The following is a 22,399-nucleotide window of genomic DNA, read 5'->3' as shown; positions in this document are numbered from 1 at the left end:
GTAATGAGTTGTTTATTTGTGTCCTCCTCAATCTAAAACATCATCATAGAACAATTGATCCATTTCTAATAATCACTAAACATTTTGCACAACGAGGTGATTTAAAATATCTTAGTGGAACACAGCAAGGGAAATATTAATTCTCCTCCCCCTCCCCAAATCAATCTGTGGAGAAAGGAATGGGAGAAATTTAGTCAGTGCAGCTCAATTTTGGCCCATGTTCCACTTTCATTTGAAGTACTCGGTGCTGATTCAGACAAGAGCCTAAAACAATTACAGATCAAAGTTATGTGTGAACATGTGACCACAAATTTCACTTCCACTCCTGAATGGGGGCACCCATGACAGGCAGCTGGTTAGGCAGAGATGACAGGAAGGTTACGTTATGCTTGTGTTCACTCTTGCTAGTTTCCTGGCCCGAGTTAAAATCAACCCAAGTTTTACCAGTGCGTAACATCTTAGCAGAATAACGGGGAGATGAATTAAATGGTCGACAGAGACTGGTGATGTTGGCAATAAATTAAAGCAAAAGAATACAGGTGCTTTCCAAAAGTACATCTGGGATTTTAACGAAAATGTTGCTGAATTTTTCAGAACATGCCTTTCAAATGTGGAATGTACTCATGCAAAAGACAGAGTTGGTGACATGCAAGGTGAAAAGACAAATTACTCCAACATTAATTTGCAAAGCTGAAATCTAATCACACAAACATTCACGGTTTATTGAGGAAAGGCCATGGAAAGCAGTAGGATGTCCAAATTAGAAAAATCAAAACGTCCGTTGAGCTTTTAATATATTAACCCAGTAAATGTCTTGCAACACTTACAATAAAAAATGTCACCAAAGATAATGTGGCATCATAATGAGCCACCATCAAGCAGTTTCTTGGGTTAAATATCACTTCCAGTTTGTGCGCTCCCTGTGCATTAGCTCAGGTATCACAAAGATTAGGTACTTTTTGAGACTGGTGTGTTTAAGTTTGCTAACGCAGACTATTTGCACTGCTGTAGTATTATAGAGTTACACATAGTCTGGGTTCTGTGCTTACTGACGTTGCTGAAAATTGCACACTGACTGACAGATAACTGACTCCATCACACTGTACGACGAAAGGTAAGGAAGGTACCTCTATCCTAAACCATGTACCTTGATTACATGTATCTGCTGTAAAGGTGCACTGCCTGTCAGGTGTGGAATTGATAACACAACATTCCCTGTTTGTCCTTTAAAACAATTACATCCATTCATATAGGAGTATTGTCTCTACACACTAAGGTAATGTTTCGGTAGATGTGTGACACAATCAGTCTAGTTCTTACATAGTTATCACGACTGGGCTGTGTAGCTTCAGTCCATGATGTACCATTGCAGATGGATTTGTACCATTTGCCATAGATGTTTTGTTGTTGTCTGGTATGTTATCTTCAGAATCCAGCTAATCATGGGCTACAACGGGTGGTTATGATAGAGGATTTGAATGTCACCCATTTTTTTCACACGACTTGACTGTTGCTCCATACACTGCAACACAATCTGTACACAATGATGTAGCATGTTTCCATGGAACCAGTTGTTTATATGAAAATCTCAAACTCTTATGCTTCATTCAGGTTCAAATTGAAATAACTGACTGCTTGTCCTTTGTCCTTCTTTCTAACACTGCATCACCCATGTGGTTGGCCATTGACATTGTTGGGGGGGGGGGTGGGGGAACTGTGTGGATCCAACTTCCAAACATGAGCGTTTCTGGTGCGGATAAACCCTTGTCTTGAAGCATCGCAATAGCTTTCTGACAATCTTGGCAAGTAGTGTTACATTTGAACGTTATAGATTTTATGGCCCAGTAGGTTCTGTGAGGACGTTACACTGAGGGTGGCGAGGAGAAGTTTCCTGGGTTCATTAGCAGACTGCAGACTTTTGCCTGACGCAGCTTGGTAAGTATGTTCAGCGTTCCTTAATCTGGTGGTCAATGCATCAACAACTAGTACGCTGGCCGCATGTTTGATTTGTCGCACAACAGGGAACTTAGCGAAGTAGTGAGTTACAGGAACGTAATTATGTCCTTGGGCATAGTAAAATTTCAGGTGTGACCTTGAACTGCAGCTTAGAAAGAGCCTGATGGTAGGAGATACTCTCCATTGCTGTGGTTGATGGATAGACTGGATGACGCGGTCTCAAATCTTTGGTGCTGCAATTCATGGGGTTTGGTACCTCGTGGATCATAAGATATAGATTATACATACTGGTAGATCACAGATAGCTGGTCTTGCTGCAGCAAAGATGTAAAAGGCTTCAGATGTCCATCCCAATGAGGTACACTAACACTGAAGATGGATAATGCCAATGCACAAACTCTTTGTAAGTGGTAAGTTTATTGTGTGTGGATTGTCTACATCATTGCAGTTTCCTGAGTACATTTCTTGTAACTTACATAACAGGACAATATTTGGACCAGAGTTAGAGTCAGTCTTGGTGCTTACTGTAAGTCATCCATTCCTTTTGGTGTTTATCGCTTGAAATAAAGAAACAGCTTCAGCTTTTTTGACAATATCCACATGGTGCAAACTGAGGAGCCACAGATGCTGCCAAACTGTTCATTTTTATTCCAGCTTTCCAGCATTTTGCTTCTAAACAGACCACTTATGCTGTCTGATGGAGGTCTGTAAGCTGTGACGTTGAACATAATGCTTGGGTTTGATTGATATGCTGGTGGTCCCTTGGATAGAGCTTTGGAAACATGCTTGATAGCGTTTATTGGGTTGTCTGTTCTTCACCTGCTGCTGTCGAGCATTGTGTTGCACTTTTGGTTTTCCTCGACTGGGTTAAAAGGTGAAACAAATCCAATGTCCTTTTTGAAAAAATACAGCTTATACACCCACCAAAATTTGAGATGGATCAGAAAAGCCACATCTCACACAAAATCTGGATGTTTTGCTGAGCCTGTTAATGGCTGCAATATTTCATAGAATCTCTACAGTGTAGAAGCAGGCCATTCAGCCCATTGAGTCCACACTGACTGTCTGAAGATAATTCCACCCAGACCCACCCCCTCCTACTCTGTGCCTGTAACCCTGCATTTCCATGGCTAATCCATCTATCCTGTACATCCCTGGACACTACAGGCAATTTCCTGCAACGAATCCACCTAACCTGCACATCTTTGCACTGGGGGAGGAAAGTGGACCACCTAGAGGAAAACCACGCCGACACAGGGAAAGTGTGCAAACTCCACTCAGACAGTCACCAGAGGGTGGAATCGAACCTCGGTCCCTGGTACTAGCAGGTAGCAGTGCTAACCACTGAGCCACTGTATCCGTCTAATTGTTGTACTATTCAAACATCTGAAAATGTTGTTGATCAACTATGATTGCTTTGGACCTGCGTCCTATCTCTAGCCATGCATCACTGGTATATTATTTAGATTTCTCTAGAAACGCCTTTCTGACGAAAAACTTTTAATGGATATGGATGCAATGACCAGTTCCATAAGCCTTTCAGCGAAATTAGACTCGGTGAAATCCTTTGTTCCCGACAGCAATGAAGAGTTTAGTTGCTAGTTTTGCCTTCTCAGGGTTCTAAGGAAGGGTCACCGGACCTGAAATGTTAACTCTGTTTTCTCCTTCACAGGTACTGCCAGATCTGCTGAGCTTTCCAGCAAATTTTGTTTTTGTTGCCTTATCAGGTATTTGTCGAGCTGGGAAGCAAACATTGATTCTCTTTCTTCAAATAATGGAAATTCTGACAGAATGTCAATGGAACGCTGATGTCTGGATGCAGGTAAGGCCTTTTTGAGAAAGAAATTATTTTGTTCAGTAACTTGTTCCGTACATTGTTCTGGAGATGCATAAGCAGGTTGGAGCTATATTTTAATGCATTTTAAAGCTCTGATTTAAAGAAAAAATCTGATCTGTTGTGGTCTTCTGGTTTTCCTTTTAAAGACGGTATCCTGAAACGTTGGGTCAAGTTACAGGTTAGCAGCACTTCAGTCTTGGTCGTTAACTCCAATTCTGAACTAGGGGAGGAATGATTATGAGGAAAACACTCTTCATACCTGTCACTGTTTAGTACCAACTAGCTTCTATTATCTTTTACTGCCAACTTGCTACCGTCACAACATGTCACAATGTTGTCTTGGCTGAACAGCCGCTGCCAGCATGATATGGTCTAAGTACTACCACATTTGTCAGCTCAAAATGACACACCACAAAGATCAGGCTCACGTTCAGACTTCTATTGCAGTAACATCACAGATGTATACCTCACCTTATTCTGTGGCTACTGATGCCACTACACATTGCATACACAAAACTGAGTGACTGAAGATACTGTTTCAGAGACGGTAGGAGATGCTGGAGAATCTGAGATAACAAGGTGTAGAGCTGTAGAACACAGCAGGCCAAGCAGCATCAGAGGAGCAGGAAGGCTGATGTTTTGGGCCCAGAACCTTCTTTTCTGAAGAAGGGTCTCGGTCCGAAACGTCAGCCTTCCTGTTCCTCTGATGCTGCTTGGCCTGCTGTGTTCATCCAGCTCTATACCTTGTTATCTTTTATGATCGAAGGTTCAGCAGTGCCCCCATTTGAGAGGCAGAGAGAGGAAGAAAAAAAAATATAATCAGAAGGAGAGGAAACAGAGAGAAAGAGAGAGAGAGAGGGTGAAAAAGAGACAGAAACAGAAAGAGGAGGTGGAAAAGAAAGAGGCAAAAACAGTGTGAAGGTGAAGCCATAAGATCATAAGATATATTAGCAGAATTTGCCCTGCCATTCAATCATGGCTGATGTGTTTCTCTTTTTACCAGGACAACACATCATAACCTCATACCATGCCACATCTTACAGTCACATTGCCTATCTGGCCTGGAATCTCTTTAGGACTCACAGGGCTACCGCACTGTAATCAAGCCCTCCTGGACTCATCACAAAAGTTAGATGTTAAAACAGGCACACAAAATGCCCAATTTACCCAATTTTTAGGTCCAAGTTGATCTAAAGCACAGACCAGGTTTCTGCACTTAACAAGTTGACTATTTCTTAAAAGTAATTAAACTTTAGCTATAGATAAACACTCAAAACAGTTGAGTATAATACTACATAGTTTGCCACACATTAGTTTGAACTTCAGGTTAGCAGTCTTACCTCAGGACAATGCAGGGGATGTGCTGCACTGAACTATCAGACCTAAACCATGCACTCAAGTCTTGGATTAAAGCTTGAATCCATGGTCTTTAGACTCGGAGACATGTGGCTTATACCCACACCAAGAAATACCAACCTTTGGACTTGATGCTACATCATTTCCCTGATAAAGTGGATGTAGAAGATTTCATAATACTATCTGAACACAGAATTCCTCAAACAACTAAACAGACTGCATTGTCAGGTTATATATCACAATCTGAACCAGCTATGGGTTCGCCTTCACAACATCAGTGACCACAAAGTCATGTATCCATTGTGAACATCTCAGGTGCAAACTGCGATTGCGAACATTGCTATCACATCACAAGTGTTTTTTCTGTAGAGAAGCAGAAATGAATTTCCTCTGTGGGACATGCACAAATGAACAATTTGAATGTGGAAGATGATCTTAACCTGACCAACACTATCTGATGGCAGTTAGAATATTCCAGGTGAATTCCTCTGGTAATATTCCAATTCTGATCTATTCCATTTGTCTACAACTTTACCATAACCATGTTTATGGGGGAAATTCAATGCCACTGCATCTATTTAATGATTGCAAAATGCCGACTGCCATGACAAATGGACATGTGCAATGGCTCACAGCTTAACTCTATTTTCATTTAGAGTCAGAGCACAGAAACAAACCCTTCATTCCCACTCATCCATTCTGACCACATTTCCCAAACTGAACTAGTCCTATTTGCCTGCGTTTGACCCATGTCTCTCTAAATCTTTCCTATTCAAGCACATGTGTAAAATTCCTTTTAAATGTGTAATTATAAACACATCCACCACCTCCTCTGGCAGCTCATTCCATATACACACCATCCTCATTGAGAAAAAGTTGCTCCTAAGGTCCCTTCTAAATCTTAAACCTATGCCCTCTAGTTTTGGACTTCCCTACCCCTGGAAAAAGATCTTGGCCATTCAGCTTATCTATGCCCCTCATGATTTTATAAACCTCTATAAGTTCACTCCTCAGCCTCTGAAACTCTAGGGGAAGAAGTCCCAGCCTATCCACCCGCTCTTTATATCACAAACCTTCTGGTCCTGGCAACATCCTTGTAAATTTTTTTCTGTAGCCGTTTTAGTTTAGCAACATCCTTCCAACTGAAGGGTGACTAGAACTGCACACACAACTCTACAAATGGCTTCCTTTTCAGATGGGTGTCGTCCAAATGCCAATACTAAATGCACTAGCTAATGAAGGCAAATACATTCACAGTATACTGTACAACCAATTTTGGTGTCATCCACAAACTTACTAACCATACCTCCTAAATTCTCATCCAAATTGTCTGTAAAAATCATGAACAACAGTGGTCCCAGAACCAGCACACCACTGGTCACAGGCCTCCAGTCCAAATAATAAACCTCTACCATTACCCTCCATCTTCTACCATCAAGCCAATGTTCTATCCAATTGATTGTCTCTTCCCAGGTCCCATGTGATCCAATCTTAGTACACAGTTCACTATGTGAGACCTTGTTGAAGGCCTCGCTAAAGTCTATATTGACAACATCTAACCTTCATCTAACTTCCTGGTAACTGCTTCAAAAAACTCAATCAAATTTGTGAGACCTAATTTCCCACGCACAGAGTCATGCTGACTATCTCTAATCAGTTCTTAACTTTCCAAATGCATGTAAAGCCTATCCCTCAGAATCCCTTCCAATGACTTAGCCCCCCACTGACGTCAGACTCACCTGGCTGTGGTTCCCTGGCTTCTCCTTAGGATCTGACAAATTTAACAGAGACCTATCTTTTGATAAGTAGCTTGAAACAACCACAGACCTTAAGCCAACATTGGCAATGAAGGAACTGCACTCATTTCTGGAGCCATTAAAATCATTACGACAGACTGGAGCGGGCACTATGCATGGGTGGTGCTACAATGAAGTTGTCTGCCATTTTATGCCATTAAGCCCTTCCACATTACTGTTCCACAGATCATGTCATATTTGCAATGGATTTCAAAACTGCTTCGTTCTCCAGGGTCTTGCTGCTATATTTTGACACTTTCTAAAATGTCTTAATTCTGAGTTCTGTTTTCCTTTCTCATTATTGCTTAATATTCCTTACAACTCTATTTCTCATATTCTTTGAGAAAAAAATTCTCTTTCCTGAAAATCTGTGGAAAGTATTGATATTCACATTGCAGTACCATCTTTTTGTCATTATAGCCAAGCTTCGGTTCACCTCATACATCGATTTCTCAGCCAGTTGCTAATTAAAACTAGCAGCACCTGAAGCAATTATGTACTGCAGAGAGTAACACATTTTGCTGTCTTTGCTGCTGTGTATTGATTTAATTGCAGATTTCTCTCTTGTACTGTCAATTTTTGGAAAAGCTTAGCAAGAAGTGAACAATTAATATAAAAACTGAACAGTGCCCAAATTGCTGCATCCTTCTGACTATAATATCAGCAAAATTATGAATTGTTTAATAGTGAAGTCAGGGAATACAGCTGCACCTTTGTTCATATGTCAAAAGCAGCACCTGCAATTCCTTAATTCTTGTACGTGATGTTCAGAAAATATGCACTTTCATGTTTTGAGCTTGTTAGTGTCATTGTAAGACAAAAATCTTAAACATAAAACATTACAATCAATTACTGTGTTTCCACACACAATCTACCAGCAGGCAATAGTTATAGAGCTTATCTGTTTAATTCTATTTAACTTATCAAAGAAGGCATTAAAATCAATGCCAGATCGAGTATCTGACAAGCCACTACCCCCATTTCTCATTGTGACCAATTTGCCTCCTGCTGATATTTGTTCCCATTGCTTGAAATTTCATTTGTGCCATTTCTTCAACTTACTTTCTCAATATCAAGAGATCTTCAACATTTGACTGGCCGAAATTACTAACCATCCAGCACCAATCACAATTTAAAGTCAGAAGAAAAAGAATATAATTAATTGTTTAAAAATGTGAAGCTACACCCATCTTCTTCATTTTAAGCTGCACCAGATAAACAACATGGATAGCTTTGTCAAAGGGTGAAGTATTATCAGCATGGTGGTAGATTGCTGTGGTAGATTAACTGTTTTATTTTTGACAAGTTGCAATTACTTCATGACCCGGTAACTTAATCATTTATCATTTGCTTCTGGTGAGTTGTATTTATTGTGTATTTAGAACATTTGATTCTTTGCAAGCCAATCGCAACAACAAACAACATTGCCTGGCTTACCTGCTCATGATACTTTTCTCAATCCCTGAACTGTTGGCTTCATCTGCCAATCCCACCATTGCCATTTGTGCTGGCACTTGGGGTGGCACGGTGGCTCAGTGGCTAGCCCTGCTGCCTCACAGCACTAGGGACCCAGGTTCAATTCCACCCTTGGCCGACCATCTGTGTGGAGTTCACACATTCTCCTGGTGTCTGCGTGGGTTTCCTCCAGGTTCTCCCGTTTCCTCCCACAGTCCAAAGATGTGCAGGCTAGGCCATGTGCGTTGGCCGTGTTAAATTGTCCTGTAGCGTTCAGGGGTGTGTAGATTAGGTGGGTTATAGGGAGATGGGTCTGGGCAGGACGCTTTTCAGGTTGATATGGACTTGTTGGGCCAAAGGGCCTGTTTCCACAATGTAGGGATTCTATGATTCTAACTTACCCATGGACAGAAGAACAAAGATCAGTATTGCTGCTTTAAAGTTATACATCTTTAACACCATCAATACCCAAACTTACATAATTGCTCATTTTAGAAGAAATCTTCCAATATTATGAGTACAGAATAGACCAGAAAATATTCCCATTGCTCATATGTATTTCACAGGTCACTTTTAGCTAAATAATGGACAGCTTATGAAGATCACCTGTTGCCTGTAAAGCACTTGTACAAGTAAACCATGTGAAAATGTATTACTAACTTTAAATTCAGAGAGAACTGTAATTGCTATTGTACTAGAACAGCTGACATATGATGCAAACATTATGAGCTTTGAAAAGCCAAGGCAATTCAAGCTTAACATAACTTGAAGGCAGCAGTTTATTTAAACTTTGCAATTGGAAATTTGTTGGTGACCTGCTAGCAACATAAATAAGTAATGAATGGTTAAAGATTCAAATTTTACAAATCTGAAAACTTCAAGCTTTCAGGTTTCATTCAAAAAAATGTGCGCGAGAGAGACAGAGTGAGAAAGAGAGAGAGAGAGGTCTGGGGGTGGTTGCAGGGCTGAGTGTCTTATTGCTGCTCGTACAATTTAAAAATAATGAGGTTAAATTACAAACTCCCTACAGTTTTTGCATTGTACAAAATTTCATTTCTAAAACACTTTACAAAACCACGAATGTTTATCATAATCACCTGCAAATGAATGCACGAATGGAAATTAAAAACCAAAAGAACTGCGGATGCTGTAAATCTGGAAGAAAAACAAATTTGCTGGAAAAGTTCAGCAGGTCTGGCAGCATCTGTGATGGAAAACCAGAGTTAACGTTTTGGGTCAGGTGACCCTTCCTCAGAACTGGTTCTGAGTTCTGACTCCAGTTCTGAGGAAGGGTCACCAGACCCAAAATGTTAACTCTGTTTTTTCCTTCACAGATGCTGCCAGACCTGCTGAGTTTTTCCAGCAACTTTGTTTTTGCTCTCATGAAAATACTGGTTTTACATGGAGAAACAACTAAATTCATGTTATACATTGTGTGTGACTGCATTTTTAAAACTAAATAACTGTCATTCTTAGATTTTGTTATAGCCTTGTGATGAGGCCTATATTTTGAAATGAAACTAAAGTTTTTGCTCTCCTGCATTAGTCATAAAGCTTCAATAACGCTGAACATCATGTTCATTCTGTAAAAACAGTCTTTGTAGAGAGATCTGGTTTTGAAGTCACAAATATAGCAAAACTTTAAAACAATCTTTTCTCTGAAAAGCTCTCTGCCAAAATTTTCATTTCTACTGCATCATAGGTGGTCAAGGAGGCTTACCTCAAAAAGACCAGCAACATCATCTCAGCAAACTCATCTTGCCCTGAAAAATGCACAGAATATCATTCTCATCACCGCCTACAAAAAAACCCCAGAAACTTCAGGAGAAAATGGGAGGAGATTTCAGCTGTTCTCGTACAATAGCAATTGCAGATTTCCCTGAACTTACTGTTAGTGATATGTTTTCACATGGTTTACTTGTGCGAGTGCTGTACAGGTAGCATGTGATCTTCGTAAGATGTCCATTATTTAGGTGACGTCAACCTCTTTCACATAATCTGGCTGGGTCCAGGCACGCAACTCCAATGGAAAAATATGCTAAAATCTAAATAATCAATAAATTCATACGCAAGCCCCTGGCAGGTCTATTGGCTTCTGGAATTCTCCATAGTGGCACCTTGTGGTTTGAACATTGTTAAACTCCAACTTTTCCTTCTCAACAATACCTCACTGCTGCTCCTCAAAATTACAGCTGTTAGTAGGAACTGCTGATGCTGGAGAATCTGACATAACAAGGTATAGAGCTGGATGAACACAGCAGGCCAAGCAGCATCAGAGGAGCAGGAAGGCTGACGTTTCGAGTCCAGGCTCTTCTTCAGAAAGGTTTCTGAAGAAGGATCCAGACCCGAAACATCAGCTTTCCTATTCCTCTGATGCTGCTTGGCCTGTTGTGTTCATCCAGCTCTACACCTTATTATCTCAAAATTACAGCTGACCACTTCACTGATGTGGGGTTAAGGTTGCCATTATCCGTCAAGTTACAGTCTTGCATGAATCCAGGTAGGGGCAGAATGTTGGAATATGCAATTTAACAGCATTAAACTGCATGAGCCACCGACTTCAAGCAATTCTGCTCACGGGGGACTGTTTCGAGTTTGCACATTCTCCTCCAAGTCTGCATGAGTTTCCTCCCACAGTACAAACGTGTGCAGATTAGGGTGGATCGGCCATGCTAAACTGCCCGCAGTGTCCAGGGACGTGCAGGTGAGGTGGGTAAGCCATGGGAAAATGCAGGATTATTTGGGTGGGGGGGGGGGGGTGGGTGCAAAAGGCAGGTCTGCTCTTCCAAGGGCTGGTGTGGACTCAGTGGTCTGGATATCCTGATTCTACACTGTTGGGTGCCATGATTCTAAGTTGTTCTGATGGAGGCCATTAATAAAGTCCTACCTTGCCATAACAATGGACGATCAGAGGAAAGACATTGGGAATTGGAGTGATGGCTTCTGAACGATGCAGGCAGAGTGTTACTGTTGTGGATTGAGACAGATGGTGCTCTCCATGGGCCACTTTCCATATTGAGCAACACTGACACCCTTCAAAGTCAGAGACTGCCTTAGTAATCTACAAAGTAGCAGGCTATTTAACTATAAAGCAAAAGTCATTCCACAGGAACTGCCAACTGTGAACCTGCCAGGTCTCAAAAGAGAGTTCAGAAGCAGTGTTTCTCTGTTTCACTCCCTACCAGCAGATTAGCTATATCTGGTGACAGGCTTCTCAGAGCAACTTATAAGAAAAATAAATGAAGAGTTGCACCTCAGGCTGCTCTGTGTTGGGAAATGAGCCAAATTCAGCCCAGAGTCAAGGATTAGATATCCCCAACAACTGTATCAGACCTCTTCAAAGCCAAATGCAAACAGCATAGGAAGACTATTTTGGTCCTTATTTATGCATTTTATGGAAAAAACAGCAACACAAGTGAACGTTTCTGGGGTACAGTGGCAATTCAGAAAAAAGGTTGTGAAACAGTGTGTCCCAAATATTTAAAGGGATGACTGTTGCATAATGACAGAAAGTGGGTGCTAATGGTATTTGGGAGGTGACTGGGTGTCACTAGCAATAAATGGAAAAAGAACAGACGGGATGACAGGTAGGACAGAATGAGATGTGATGTGAACATTTGAGTGGTGCGGAAGATGTACACTGTTCCAGAAAAGTAGGAATGATCAAAATGAAAGAAGATTCTCAGATTAGATTCCAAGATTTATCAGTGATTATAGGCAATAGATCACATTATTCTTCAAAGTTAAAGCATGGTAAAAAAAAATTCTGACTAGCCATTAAATCCACTATCCTGAAATAAAACTGTTTTGAAGACCTGTTTGTGATCCAATTAAAAGTGAGAGAAAGGAAATGATAATAAGTTTTATAATTAAAGATTAATGAGGTACACCAACAAAACCCAATTTTTATCACAACGACGTTCATGAACTTACATCAGGAATTATGATCTTGGCTGTAGTTTCTATAATGAATGTATACAGGCACAACATAAGCTTGGGCTCTTTTCTTCTGATTTATTTAAGTCTGTCCAACACTTGATTCAAAATCAAACGAGGACACAGACTATCTAGAAGCAAAGTTAAAGGCCATATTTCATAAAAGTAAGCATGTATTGGAAATAGATCAGAAAACACTGAAGCAAAATGATGACGAGATATTTAGTTTCATTCTTTTCATCGTCCGATCTTAGAAGTTCTAAAATTTCAATACGTCAGACAATATGTTGTCCTACACGGGCATATCATCAAATCTGCAGCAAATAACCAACTGAATTTAACCTGAATCTCTTAATGATCACTAAGGCTAATTACTGATGCAGAAACATAGGTCGAGATCAGAGCTTAATTGTTTACTTTTCAGAAAGTCTTGCAAACTGAAAAGCACTCGCAAGTTTCAGGCTACAGCTTAAAAGCACTCCGAATTATAGTGAGATGGGAAGGGATGAGGTTCCTTCCACCATTCACAGATTATCTATGACCTAATATCCTAAGCTCACAACGGTCCAATATCCCTTAATACCTTTAGATAGATTTTGTGCTGGTCAATTGCAGTTGACACTAAGTGCATTTACAGAACAAACCTTCAACTTCAACCAAACCACACAGAAGTGCTATTTCATTTCACTCTCAAAAGGTCTGTCTCTAGTTTTTAATCTATGCCCTCTAGTCTCACACTACTCAACTAGTGGAAGTATGTTCTCTCCAGCTACTCTATGTTCTCTTAATGTGCTGAAAACTTCAATAATGTCAATAAACCATGAGAAATATAAGAGCAAAATTTTAATTTCCAATTCCCACCCTTCTCTCACCCTTACCTGGTACATCTGTGATTCTTTCCTACCTTGACTTTTCAGTGTCATTTTTTTTGGGAAAGACTGCCTATTAATATTCATTACAAACCCATTGATTTCCACAGCTGCCTCAACTACACTTCCTTACACCCAGCTTCCTGCTAGGACTTGGTCCTAATCTTCCAGTTTCTCCATCTTCATCACATCTTGTTCCTTTGATGCTGCATCCCTCAACAACACTTCCAACACGGCTTCTATTTCCTAAACTATGGTTAGCACACCTCCCTACACCCTAAAACATGGTTGTGTCAATTCTGGAGAGTATCACAGAGACTTTCTCTCAGTGAGTTCCAGCGAGTTTTCTTGTGCTATTTTACACTGCTCATTCGGTACATATTAATCCTCCACTGCAGTGCTCTGACATCACCACCACGTGCTTAGCAGATCTGGAAGTGCTCATCACTTCTGGCTTTCCTGCCACTGAGACATGTTCAAAGCCAGTCCAAATGCAGCCAACCTGGAATTGGGCCAGTCAGTTCCAGTGTGTGAAAAATTACAGAGGAAAAGTCTGATAGAGGAAAGTTGACACCTCACTTTGCCAAGAGGAACCAGGAAGTCCCGACACTAGACTTTGCTAGCTTGGTCTGAAGTTGCCATTAGGTCAGTGCGGTGCCCTTAGTACATAGGTATGCCCAGCAATGCATAAAGAATATTAATGATCTTCTGTACTCCACAATGGTATGTACCAGCATTTTCTCTCTGCCACTACCTGTCACTGCACCATCTGTTCCAACAAGGTTGATCATTTCCACTGTTTCATGTAGCATCCTGCCTCAGTCAGGATGAGATAATAAAATGTGAGGCTGGATGAACACAGCAGGCCAAGCAGCATCTCAAGAGCACAAAAGCTGACGTTTCGGGCCTTGACGTCAGCTTTTGTGCTCCTGAGATGCTGCTTGGCCTGCTGTGTTCATCCAGCCTCACATTTTATTATCTTGGAATCTCCAGCATCTGCAGTTCCCATTATCTCAGTCAGGATGAGTCTGTGTTTGACCAGGATACACTGGGCCCCCTCTGGCCACAAATGCATTCACGGTCATCACCCGAAACTCCAAGGCCAATGACAGGACAGGCTACCCCGATCCCAGGAACACACCAAGGCATAGTGGAAAGGAAAAAAAAAGGAGGCCACACAAATGACAATGGGTGACACTTCATTCTATGTAGAAGCTTACATTATCAAATACATTTTCATTTTGCATCACCCCCCTGGCCTCGTGAACTGCCAGTTTAGCTGTAGCTCCAAGAATGAAGTTAGAGTATTCTGTTCCCTAGCACTAGCTGATGTTAGAATTCTGACTGGAGAATCACTGTCCTTTCCTTAGCACACATACGAGCATAAAACATGGTCAGATTCGAATGTGGGAGCATCAAATGATATGAAACCTTCCAAAAGATTGTCACATTTGCTTTTCCTGTTGTACAACTAAAGTTAAAACTGATAATCAGCATTTGGGAATAAACGAGAGATGCTTATCTTTCCAACACCAGTACTGTCATATTTTCCTAACCGTTTCACCATGCCCACATTGTGCAGGGGCTGGGAAAAGAACACCCTATTGTCCAAATTACCCATCACCTCTGTGATGCTGACTTACACAAGCATCCTGTCAAACAGTGCAGTGACATTCTGAATGGCACATCTCTTGCCAGTGGAGCTTCACGGCATCATCGTTATGTGCCCGACCCCCACTGGGACTGGAGCCAGTTACTGCTGTCTCTCGCCACCCCACTCTTTACTCCCATCTGCTTGCTCTTCAGTGGGAAACCTGTGCATTCAGTTCCTGTATCAGTGCTTGATTATTTTATATCCTGTCTGCATGGATCTAATTGAAATTGGATCACAAAAATTTTGAATCAAAAATATTTCCCTTCTATGTACAATTGGATGGGCAGCAAATACCACTGATTTTCAAATGCTGTCCTGCAGATCTTCACATTCCCCCACTCCATATTCAGATATAATATTCGCACATCACTAAGTCTTTCCTCTTCAGCATCCCTGAAATTAGTTCTATTCCTGGTGATCAAGCCTTCATTGCTAAAATTATAGCCCCTAGAATTTCTGCCCTAAATCTTTTCACATCTCTTTCCTCCTTTAGCTCACTCCATAAAACCAAGCTTTTGGTGTCCACCTGATGTGACTCAATGGCAAATTTTGGTTTTTAAAAGTGGAAGGAATCATAGTATCCCTACAGTGTGAAAACCGGCTCTTCAGCCCAAACAGATCCATCCCCCTATACCCCACCTAATCTACAGGCAATTTGGCATGGCCAATCCACCTAGCCGACACATCTTTGGATCGTGGGAGAAAACCAGAGCACCCGGAAGAAACTCACGCAGACACGGGGAGAATGTACAAACTCCACATAGATAAGGGTGGAATTGAACCCAGGTCCCTGGTGCTGTGAGGCAGCAGTGCTCACCACTGAGCCACTGTGCTGTGAGGGAGATTCATTATTATCCTAAAGGCATTATATAAATACAAGTTGTTCCTATCATTTACAGGGAATTAACTCTGCATAATGCGTGAAAATTCTAATACATTTTTAAAACTACATCCCTTAAAGAACTCTTCACGTTGTTTGAAGTGAGATTTCATATCTGCTGTGCATTGTAGAATATCTTAAAGGTTACCATCTTGGTAAAGATTCTCCACTGATGTAAGCCACAATGAGATGTTTGGCCACAGTAATGCAGATAAAAGTATATACTTTTCTTATAATATAACATTCTTTGTCACAATTGAGTCCTTTTGATTTGCATTATCATACACATTCTGGCACATTTCCAGCAATCAGTGTGGTTTCTGTGCAAAGATGGAGCAAAATATTCCAGAAATGCCATCAAAATTACAGCCTTGGTAAACAACTCGCCCTGAAGCATTTTATCTTCGTTGCTGGCTTTAGTCAAAGAATCTAATATGAAAATTCTCAAATTCTCAATTACTTAATTACTTCAAATGCACTCTTGAAAGACTAGGGAAGTTGGCTGTTAAAATACTAACTGTAGATACGCCACAGAACAGAAAAAGGAGAAGAAACACATTAAGACAATTATGACAGATTGTACAGGAGAATTTTAAAGGTTAACCACACAGCATTCAAAAACCTTCAGTGCAGAACCCCAAAAGGCATTAGGAGGATATTTGGAAGCAGCAATTGGAAAACCAAACTCTCAAAAACAAACTCAAGCAACGTTCTGAAACACTGAAATGCTAGAATTAAAATAAAAATGATGCACAAAGTTTTCTTTATCCCTCAACAACTGCAAATGGCATTCATTCAGCTAAAATTACCCTTGCATTCAGCTAATTCTGCATTGATAGTTCAGCATTTAGAGAAATACGTTCTGCTATAAGTGCGACTATGTTTTCAAAGGGTTACATATGAAGTATTGAAAGGTTATTTTTGGACACAGTGTCTACAAATGAGGCTAAACTGAAAGGGAGATGTGATCTGATCTGTTATTTGCCAAACAGCCTGGTAACATCTAACCTCAGGAATAGCTTCCGCAGCGCAGGTTTTCTCTGCAGATACTCCCCTTAATGTGGTGGGGTGACATGGCTCAAAAATTGTTTGATGATCCAAGATGATCACACCGGAAGACAACGACAGCAGCATGTGTGTGTTCATGGTGCTGCGACTGGCTGTCTCCAAAGTTCCAGGGAGGCGTTGAGAATGTCACCTTATAAAAGGTTAAGCATTAAACTTCACAGTTACTTCCTAGATAAAATAAACTTATTGACTCAAGTAAAGCTTTCCTCCTGGTTACAAGTGACGAGACAATTGTTTCCAAGATATCCCTCCATCTTTCACCACGTCCCCCTTAATTCAACGCAGGAGGAAGCAGCAAGAAGCTGCAAAATTTAGCATTCACCATCTAAGAATGCTGGTTGGTCCTTGTGCTTGAATTGAAAAGATGAAGCTCATGAGAATTTGGAACAAGGTTTGAAGATTTTTCTAACTTGCACGAGAGAGAGGGTCCCAGGGAAAGAAAAATGACAAAGATAGACAGTTCCGGGATTTAAAATTACCAGGCTGGCAAACAGCAAACTCCTAGGATCTAAGAATCTGTTTGGGTTGGATCCTGAAAAGTCTTGGAGGGAAAGCATAAACCTGGTGAACACTTTGGCAGTGTCAAAAGTAAAGCGGAAAATTCTATTCTGTAAAAGTTGCCCACAACATAGTATTTATTCTATTTGTTACAATAAAATGCTTAAAACATGAAAACTTGAGCTCACCTTTCAACAAATAATTAGAAATTTATTTCATTTTCATAAAAATTAAAGGTTTCTATGCAGATCTTAAGAAAAGTACATTCCACATTTCCGTAGGGACACAATTATGTATTGTTCTATGTTCTACAAGTTCCTAACCTTCTTTGTTATAAAATAAGCAACCAGCTAAAGCCATTTCTGTATAGTTTTAGACATAATGACCAACATTTTATATTTATCAAGGTGAGGTTATCAACACTCAGTTTTATGCAATAAATTGGACAACAAATGCCCAAAACTCCACACGCAGTTCTAAGCAGATATCAGGAAGTTGCTAATCAATTTGCACTGATCCTTCATAAACTATACAACCTTGGTACTTTGCTGAAACTCTTGGCATTTCGCTCACTTTGCAACAATTTAGTGTACTTGCCCATTAGTTTGCCCATTAAACATCCAGAAAAGGTTAGGACTGACACATTCAGCAGCAAGTGAACTTCTAAGGGCATAAGTCTTAATTTTTGCCGAACCACTACCCTGCACTGGAAATTTTAATTTCAATAGGGTCGTCTCATTCCAATAGAATTTAAAGACTGTTGGCGTCTTGAATTTTCTATTTGCCTTTTGTCTGACATCTCTCGCGTAATCTCATCGTTCATTACGATTTCCAAACATAACATTAACAAAGGCCTCTGACAGTCATCAGATGTAGGTGACTTCATCTCATTACTCTTGACTCAACCAGACCCATGTTTTAGAAGCGAATACAAAAAAAAACCTGTTTATGGCAGATCAACGACACTGAACAGATCAAATGAAATCCCACCCCATTGGAATCTGAATTAATCAGTCAATTAGGAGGCTAAAGTGGCATTTCAACAGCACTGACTGAGTAGCCTCCAGTTTACAAGCCACATGTAGAACTGCTTGCGGGTAAGGAAGATCACATGTTATTGGTCAAGATACATACAAACACACACAAACACAGAACTGCAGAATCACAGAGCTGAGAATTAAGGTGAAGGCTGCTTTTATTGAAGAATGGAACTCAATTGAAAACAAGGAAGTAGTGAGGCACAGGCAGTGATTGAAACACTTTTAAACAAAGCAAACAACAACAGTTCTATGTTACATCAAAATATTCTAAACATCACAACATTTTACAATTGTTATATAAATACACAGAAACAAACAAAATGACATATGCAAGGATGTGGTGGCAACCAGGGAGAAATGCTAAAATGAACCAATGAGACACATATGTTGTGAAAATAAATTTTTATTGTAATAGAAAATGTGTGTGTTCATGACTTTACAGGTAATGTAACAGGGAAAGATGTTGAAGTTCTTACCTTCTTCTGTCATTGAGTCATAATATTTTAGTTTTCCATATGCTCCAAGTTCTACAACATCATAGTAAAAGAAAGGACAAATGAGCAAAAAGCAAAATAAAAAGAGATTAAAAATCAGGAAGTAGCAGAATGCAATTTGAGAAGCACACACAAGTGACGTGCTCCAAAAATTAGAGGATTTAAGATCAGCGGTGAATGCTAAATATGGAATTTAGAATATTGCTGCAACATATTCATCAATATTCAAATTAGGAAAATAGATGACCATCCTCTTAAACAAAAATAATCAATAATATGTAAAATGTCACAATTTTACTAAGTGGATCATTCATAAACATTTGTAGAATGTAGAAAACTGTGATGTACAATCATTTCCAAAAATACGCAAATTGGTTTTCTGTTCAATTCACATTTCCTTACTGTCTCTTTCCAAAGGAATAATCAAGTTAATAATTCATTCCACTTTTGTTTTAAATGCACTGAACAAATGTAACAATTCATATATTTTAAGGCTTTTGCTCAAAGGAAGTTTTCTTTTGGATTTACGAAATATTGCCTTTACAATAAAAAGAAAGGTCTGGGAAAAGAAAAGGGAATACTTCAGAGGTTGAATCTATTCTGTAACAGAGTAGCACGTTTTGTTTGTTGCGTTAAGCTCCAAGAACAAGTGATGGTATTAATGAAAAGGCCAGCCTTGTTAGGTAGTCTGTAGCCCTTGAACAGCTTAATTTCCTTTGCCTTTTCTCACATCCTATAATACAGTCCATATGACAGACAGTCCCTTTATTAATAATTGGAACGTTTAAATCTTATGAATTAAAGAGGAAAATGGTTAATTTTAAACCAGGCAAGAAAGAAGTGCTGATTCTTTCAAAATTCTTATTAATCTCTCAGTTAGACAAAGTTGAAGGTTCTTTTTATAAAAGAGACTCATTACCACTACTATTTCTATTAGGGGAGTTAGGTAGGAGATAGGTCAGTCCAGGGAGGACGGACAGGTCAAGGGGGCGGGATGAGCTTAGTAGATAGGAGATGGGGGTGGGGCTTGAGGTGGGAGGAGGGGATAGGTGGGAGGAATGACCTGTCCATCCTCCCTGGACTGACCTATCCCCTCCCTAACACCCCACCTACACTCACCTTTACTGGCTCCATCCCGCCTCTTTGACCTGTCTGTCTTCTCTCCAACTATCTTCTCCTCTATCCATCTTCTTTCTGCCTCCCCCGTCTCTCCCCATTTATTTCAGAACCTCCTTCCCCTCCCCCCTCTCTGAAGAAGGGTCTAGGCCCGAAGCGTCAGCGTTTGTGCTCCTAAGATGCTGCTTGGCCTGCTGTGTTCATCCTTGTTATCTCTATTACACATTAGCTTGGATTGGTTAACAATATTTCTGACTGAATTAGATGGTAATGGGTTTAAAAGCGCCACTGCAATATTAGAACACAAACTACTTTTCTAAAAAGCATTCTTGTCTTTACATGTGTAACATATTACATCCTGGGAACATATCCTTAAAATTACTCTGCAATGTAGCTGCAACTTTTGTTAAATGATATTTCATTTCATTAAGGAAGTTTTGTGATTTTAACTGATTTCTATGTCAATTTTACTAAAGTGTCTGGCATTTTTATTTTGTAACTGTTTCTAAACAATAGAATCAGTTGAACCAGATTAGATCTTGCCACCTAACAATGAAATATCCTTATGCCTGTTTATTTACTAATTATGTTTTAGTCTTAAATTGCTTAAGAAAAAGGAAGGAAGATGGAATAACTTCTACAAGAAATTTTCTGCAACGTGCATCACATTACTAACATTATCATTCAAATGAGAAATAGGAATTCCACCAATGACCATCATGTAGTGAAAATCACAAGTTCAATAAAACATGCAAAAGCTGAGAGCTGCATGCTGATGATAGGTGCCCGTTATTTGGAAACTGATTAATATTTTATGGAATGCCATGAGAACAATGTAGCAGTATATGCACAATCTACTAGGTGCAGATTGTCTTTTTGCTTTTATGGACAAATTAATACAGTGTGATACAACATTTATATCAATTAAAAATATATTGCTCAAGAGAGATGGGCTGCCAACCACCAAATGGACTCAAGGTGAGGATTGATGAACTTCATCATACATTTATACATGGTGATCCATCCTTATTAATCTGCAACCTCAACAGGTATCCCTGTTCGGCTCTGCAATGTTTTGATGTTTACTCCAAAGGCATGTAATCATTTGAAAGATGGTGTTGGCTTTGTGTTTGTTTGAGAAACCTTAATCTGCCTTTCTTTATACTGTGACACTGAATGAAACGCATCTATCTGCTTTCTTAAAAAACCAGGAACATCTTTGCCACTGCCAACTGTGCAAGCATTGAAGTTATTGGGAACTCTCCATTTAGAACAATGGAAATCCAACCTGTCTGGTAACATAAGAAGCCTTTAGTCTCGTTTAAGTAATTGAACTTTTATTTACAAAACAAAGTCCCAAAAATCCAAATGCAAGAGATGAAAACAATGTAATGGCTCTTTTTCCCAAACTGATCAAATCAATGTGATACTTTCAACGCTGCACATTCATTAGACAAGTATCATTAGCTTATTGGCATGCTGTTTATTGGGAACACTGTCCAAGTTAGTCATTATCAATTGAAGCAATATGCATTATTCACATATTCTGCAATTAATATTAACTTGCAGCTGAAAACAGTAACTATTTAAATGAAATGGTGATAAGAGAGCTCTCTGCAAAGGTTCAAGACCACAACCTTAGGTGAGATAAGCATTGTATTTCTTGGAATAGTGAATAGGGAAATGGTTTCCACTGCAATGTATTGAATGCTGATCTATGATAATTCTGTAACAAACAGGTTTCACTAAATGTTATGTGCTGAACAGAATATTTCCATAAAATTGGAGCAACTTGTGTACTTGACAATTTCCCCAGACTTCATTCATTCTGACAATTAATTTCCAAGGAATACAGTACAGGCATTGGCAATGGTTCCAAATTGAGAAACTGCTCAGAGGTTGGGACTGTTCTCCCCAGGCAGAAGGTGGCTGAGACAAGATTTGATTGAGGTCTTCAAACTCATGAGCTGGTGGGACAGAATAGATAGGGAGAATCTGTTCCCATCCATATAAGGAGACAAAAACACAAAGGCATAGATTTAAAGTGATGAGACAAAAATCTTTCTCATGCAGCACGTAGTTAGGGTATGTAACACACTGCATGGAAATGTGGTGTGGCAGGTTCAATTGAGACATTCAATTATTATTATAATCATTTGGATAGAAATGGTGTGTAGATATTTGGGAAAAATGCAGGAGATTAGCATTAAACAACAGAACCAGTGCAGACAAGATGGACTGAATGGTTCCTCCTGCAATTCTGTTATTGTGATACATTATTCTCTCATTTAATTATTTATTCTTCATGTGAACATCTGGCAGTCAGGCCCAAATATTTATTCAGAGACAGCTGGAGAAAGAGATTGCTGGATTTTCAGTCGGAAACCAGACAATAAGGATTGCATGTATTTTCTTTTTGCAAAGTACTTGGTCCATTGATTTTT

General features: G+C 39.8%; 1 protein-coding gene across 6 annotated transcripts in view; it reads right to left on the bottom strand.

The window, feature by feature from the left end:
* The window catches only part of slc24a2 (solute carrier family 24 member 2), a 287,510-nt gene that overhangs the window by 56,764 nt on the left and 208,347 nt on the right, over positions 1–22,399 (bottom strand). For 5 of the 6 annotated variants that reach the window (XM_048527690.2, XM_048527695.2, XM_048527692.2 and 2 more), the window contains one exon: positions 18,822–18,872. The exons of the other annotated variant lie outside the window; for it this stretch is intronic. In XM_048527690.2, the coding sequence (XP_048383647.1) occupies positions 18,822–18,872 (51 nt within the window). The remainder of the gene's footprint in view (positions 1–18,821; positions 18,873–22,399) is intronic. 6 annotated transcript variants of the gene reach the window in all.

Source organism: Stegostoma tigrinum, chromosome 3, assembly GCF_030684315.1.
Source record: "Stegostoma tigrinum isolate sSteTig4 chromosome 3, sSteTig4.hap1, whole genome shotgun sequence".
NCBI lineage: Eukaryota > Metazoa > Chordata > Chondrichthyes > Orectolobiformes > Stegostomatidae > Stegostoma > Stegostoma tigrinum.
The sequence above is the reverse complement of the archived record's forward strand: the minus strand, read 5'-3'. Positions and strand labels throughout refer to the sequence as shown.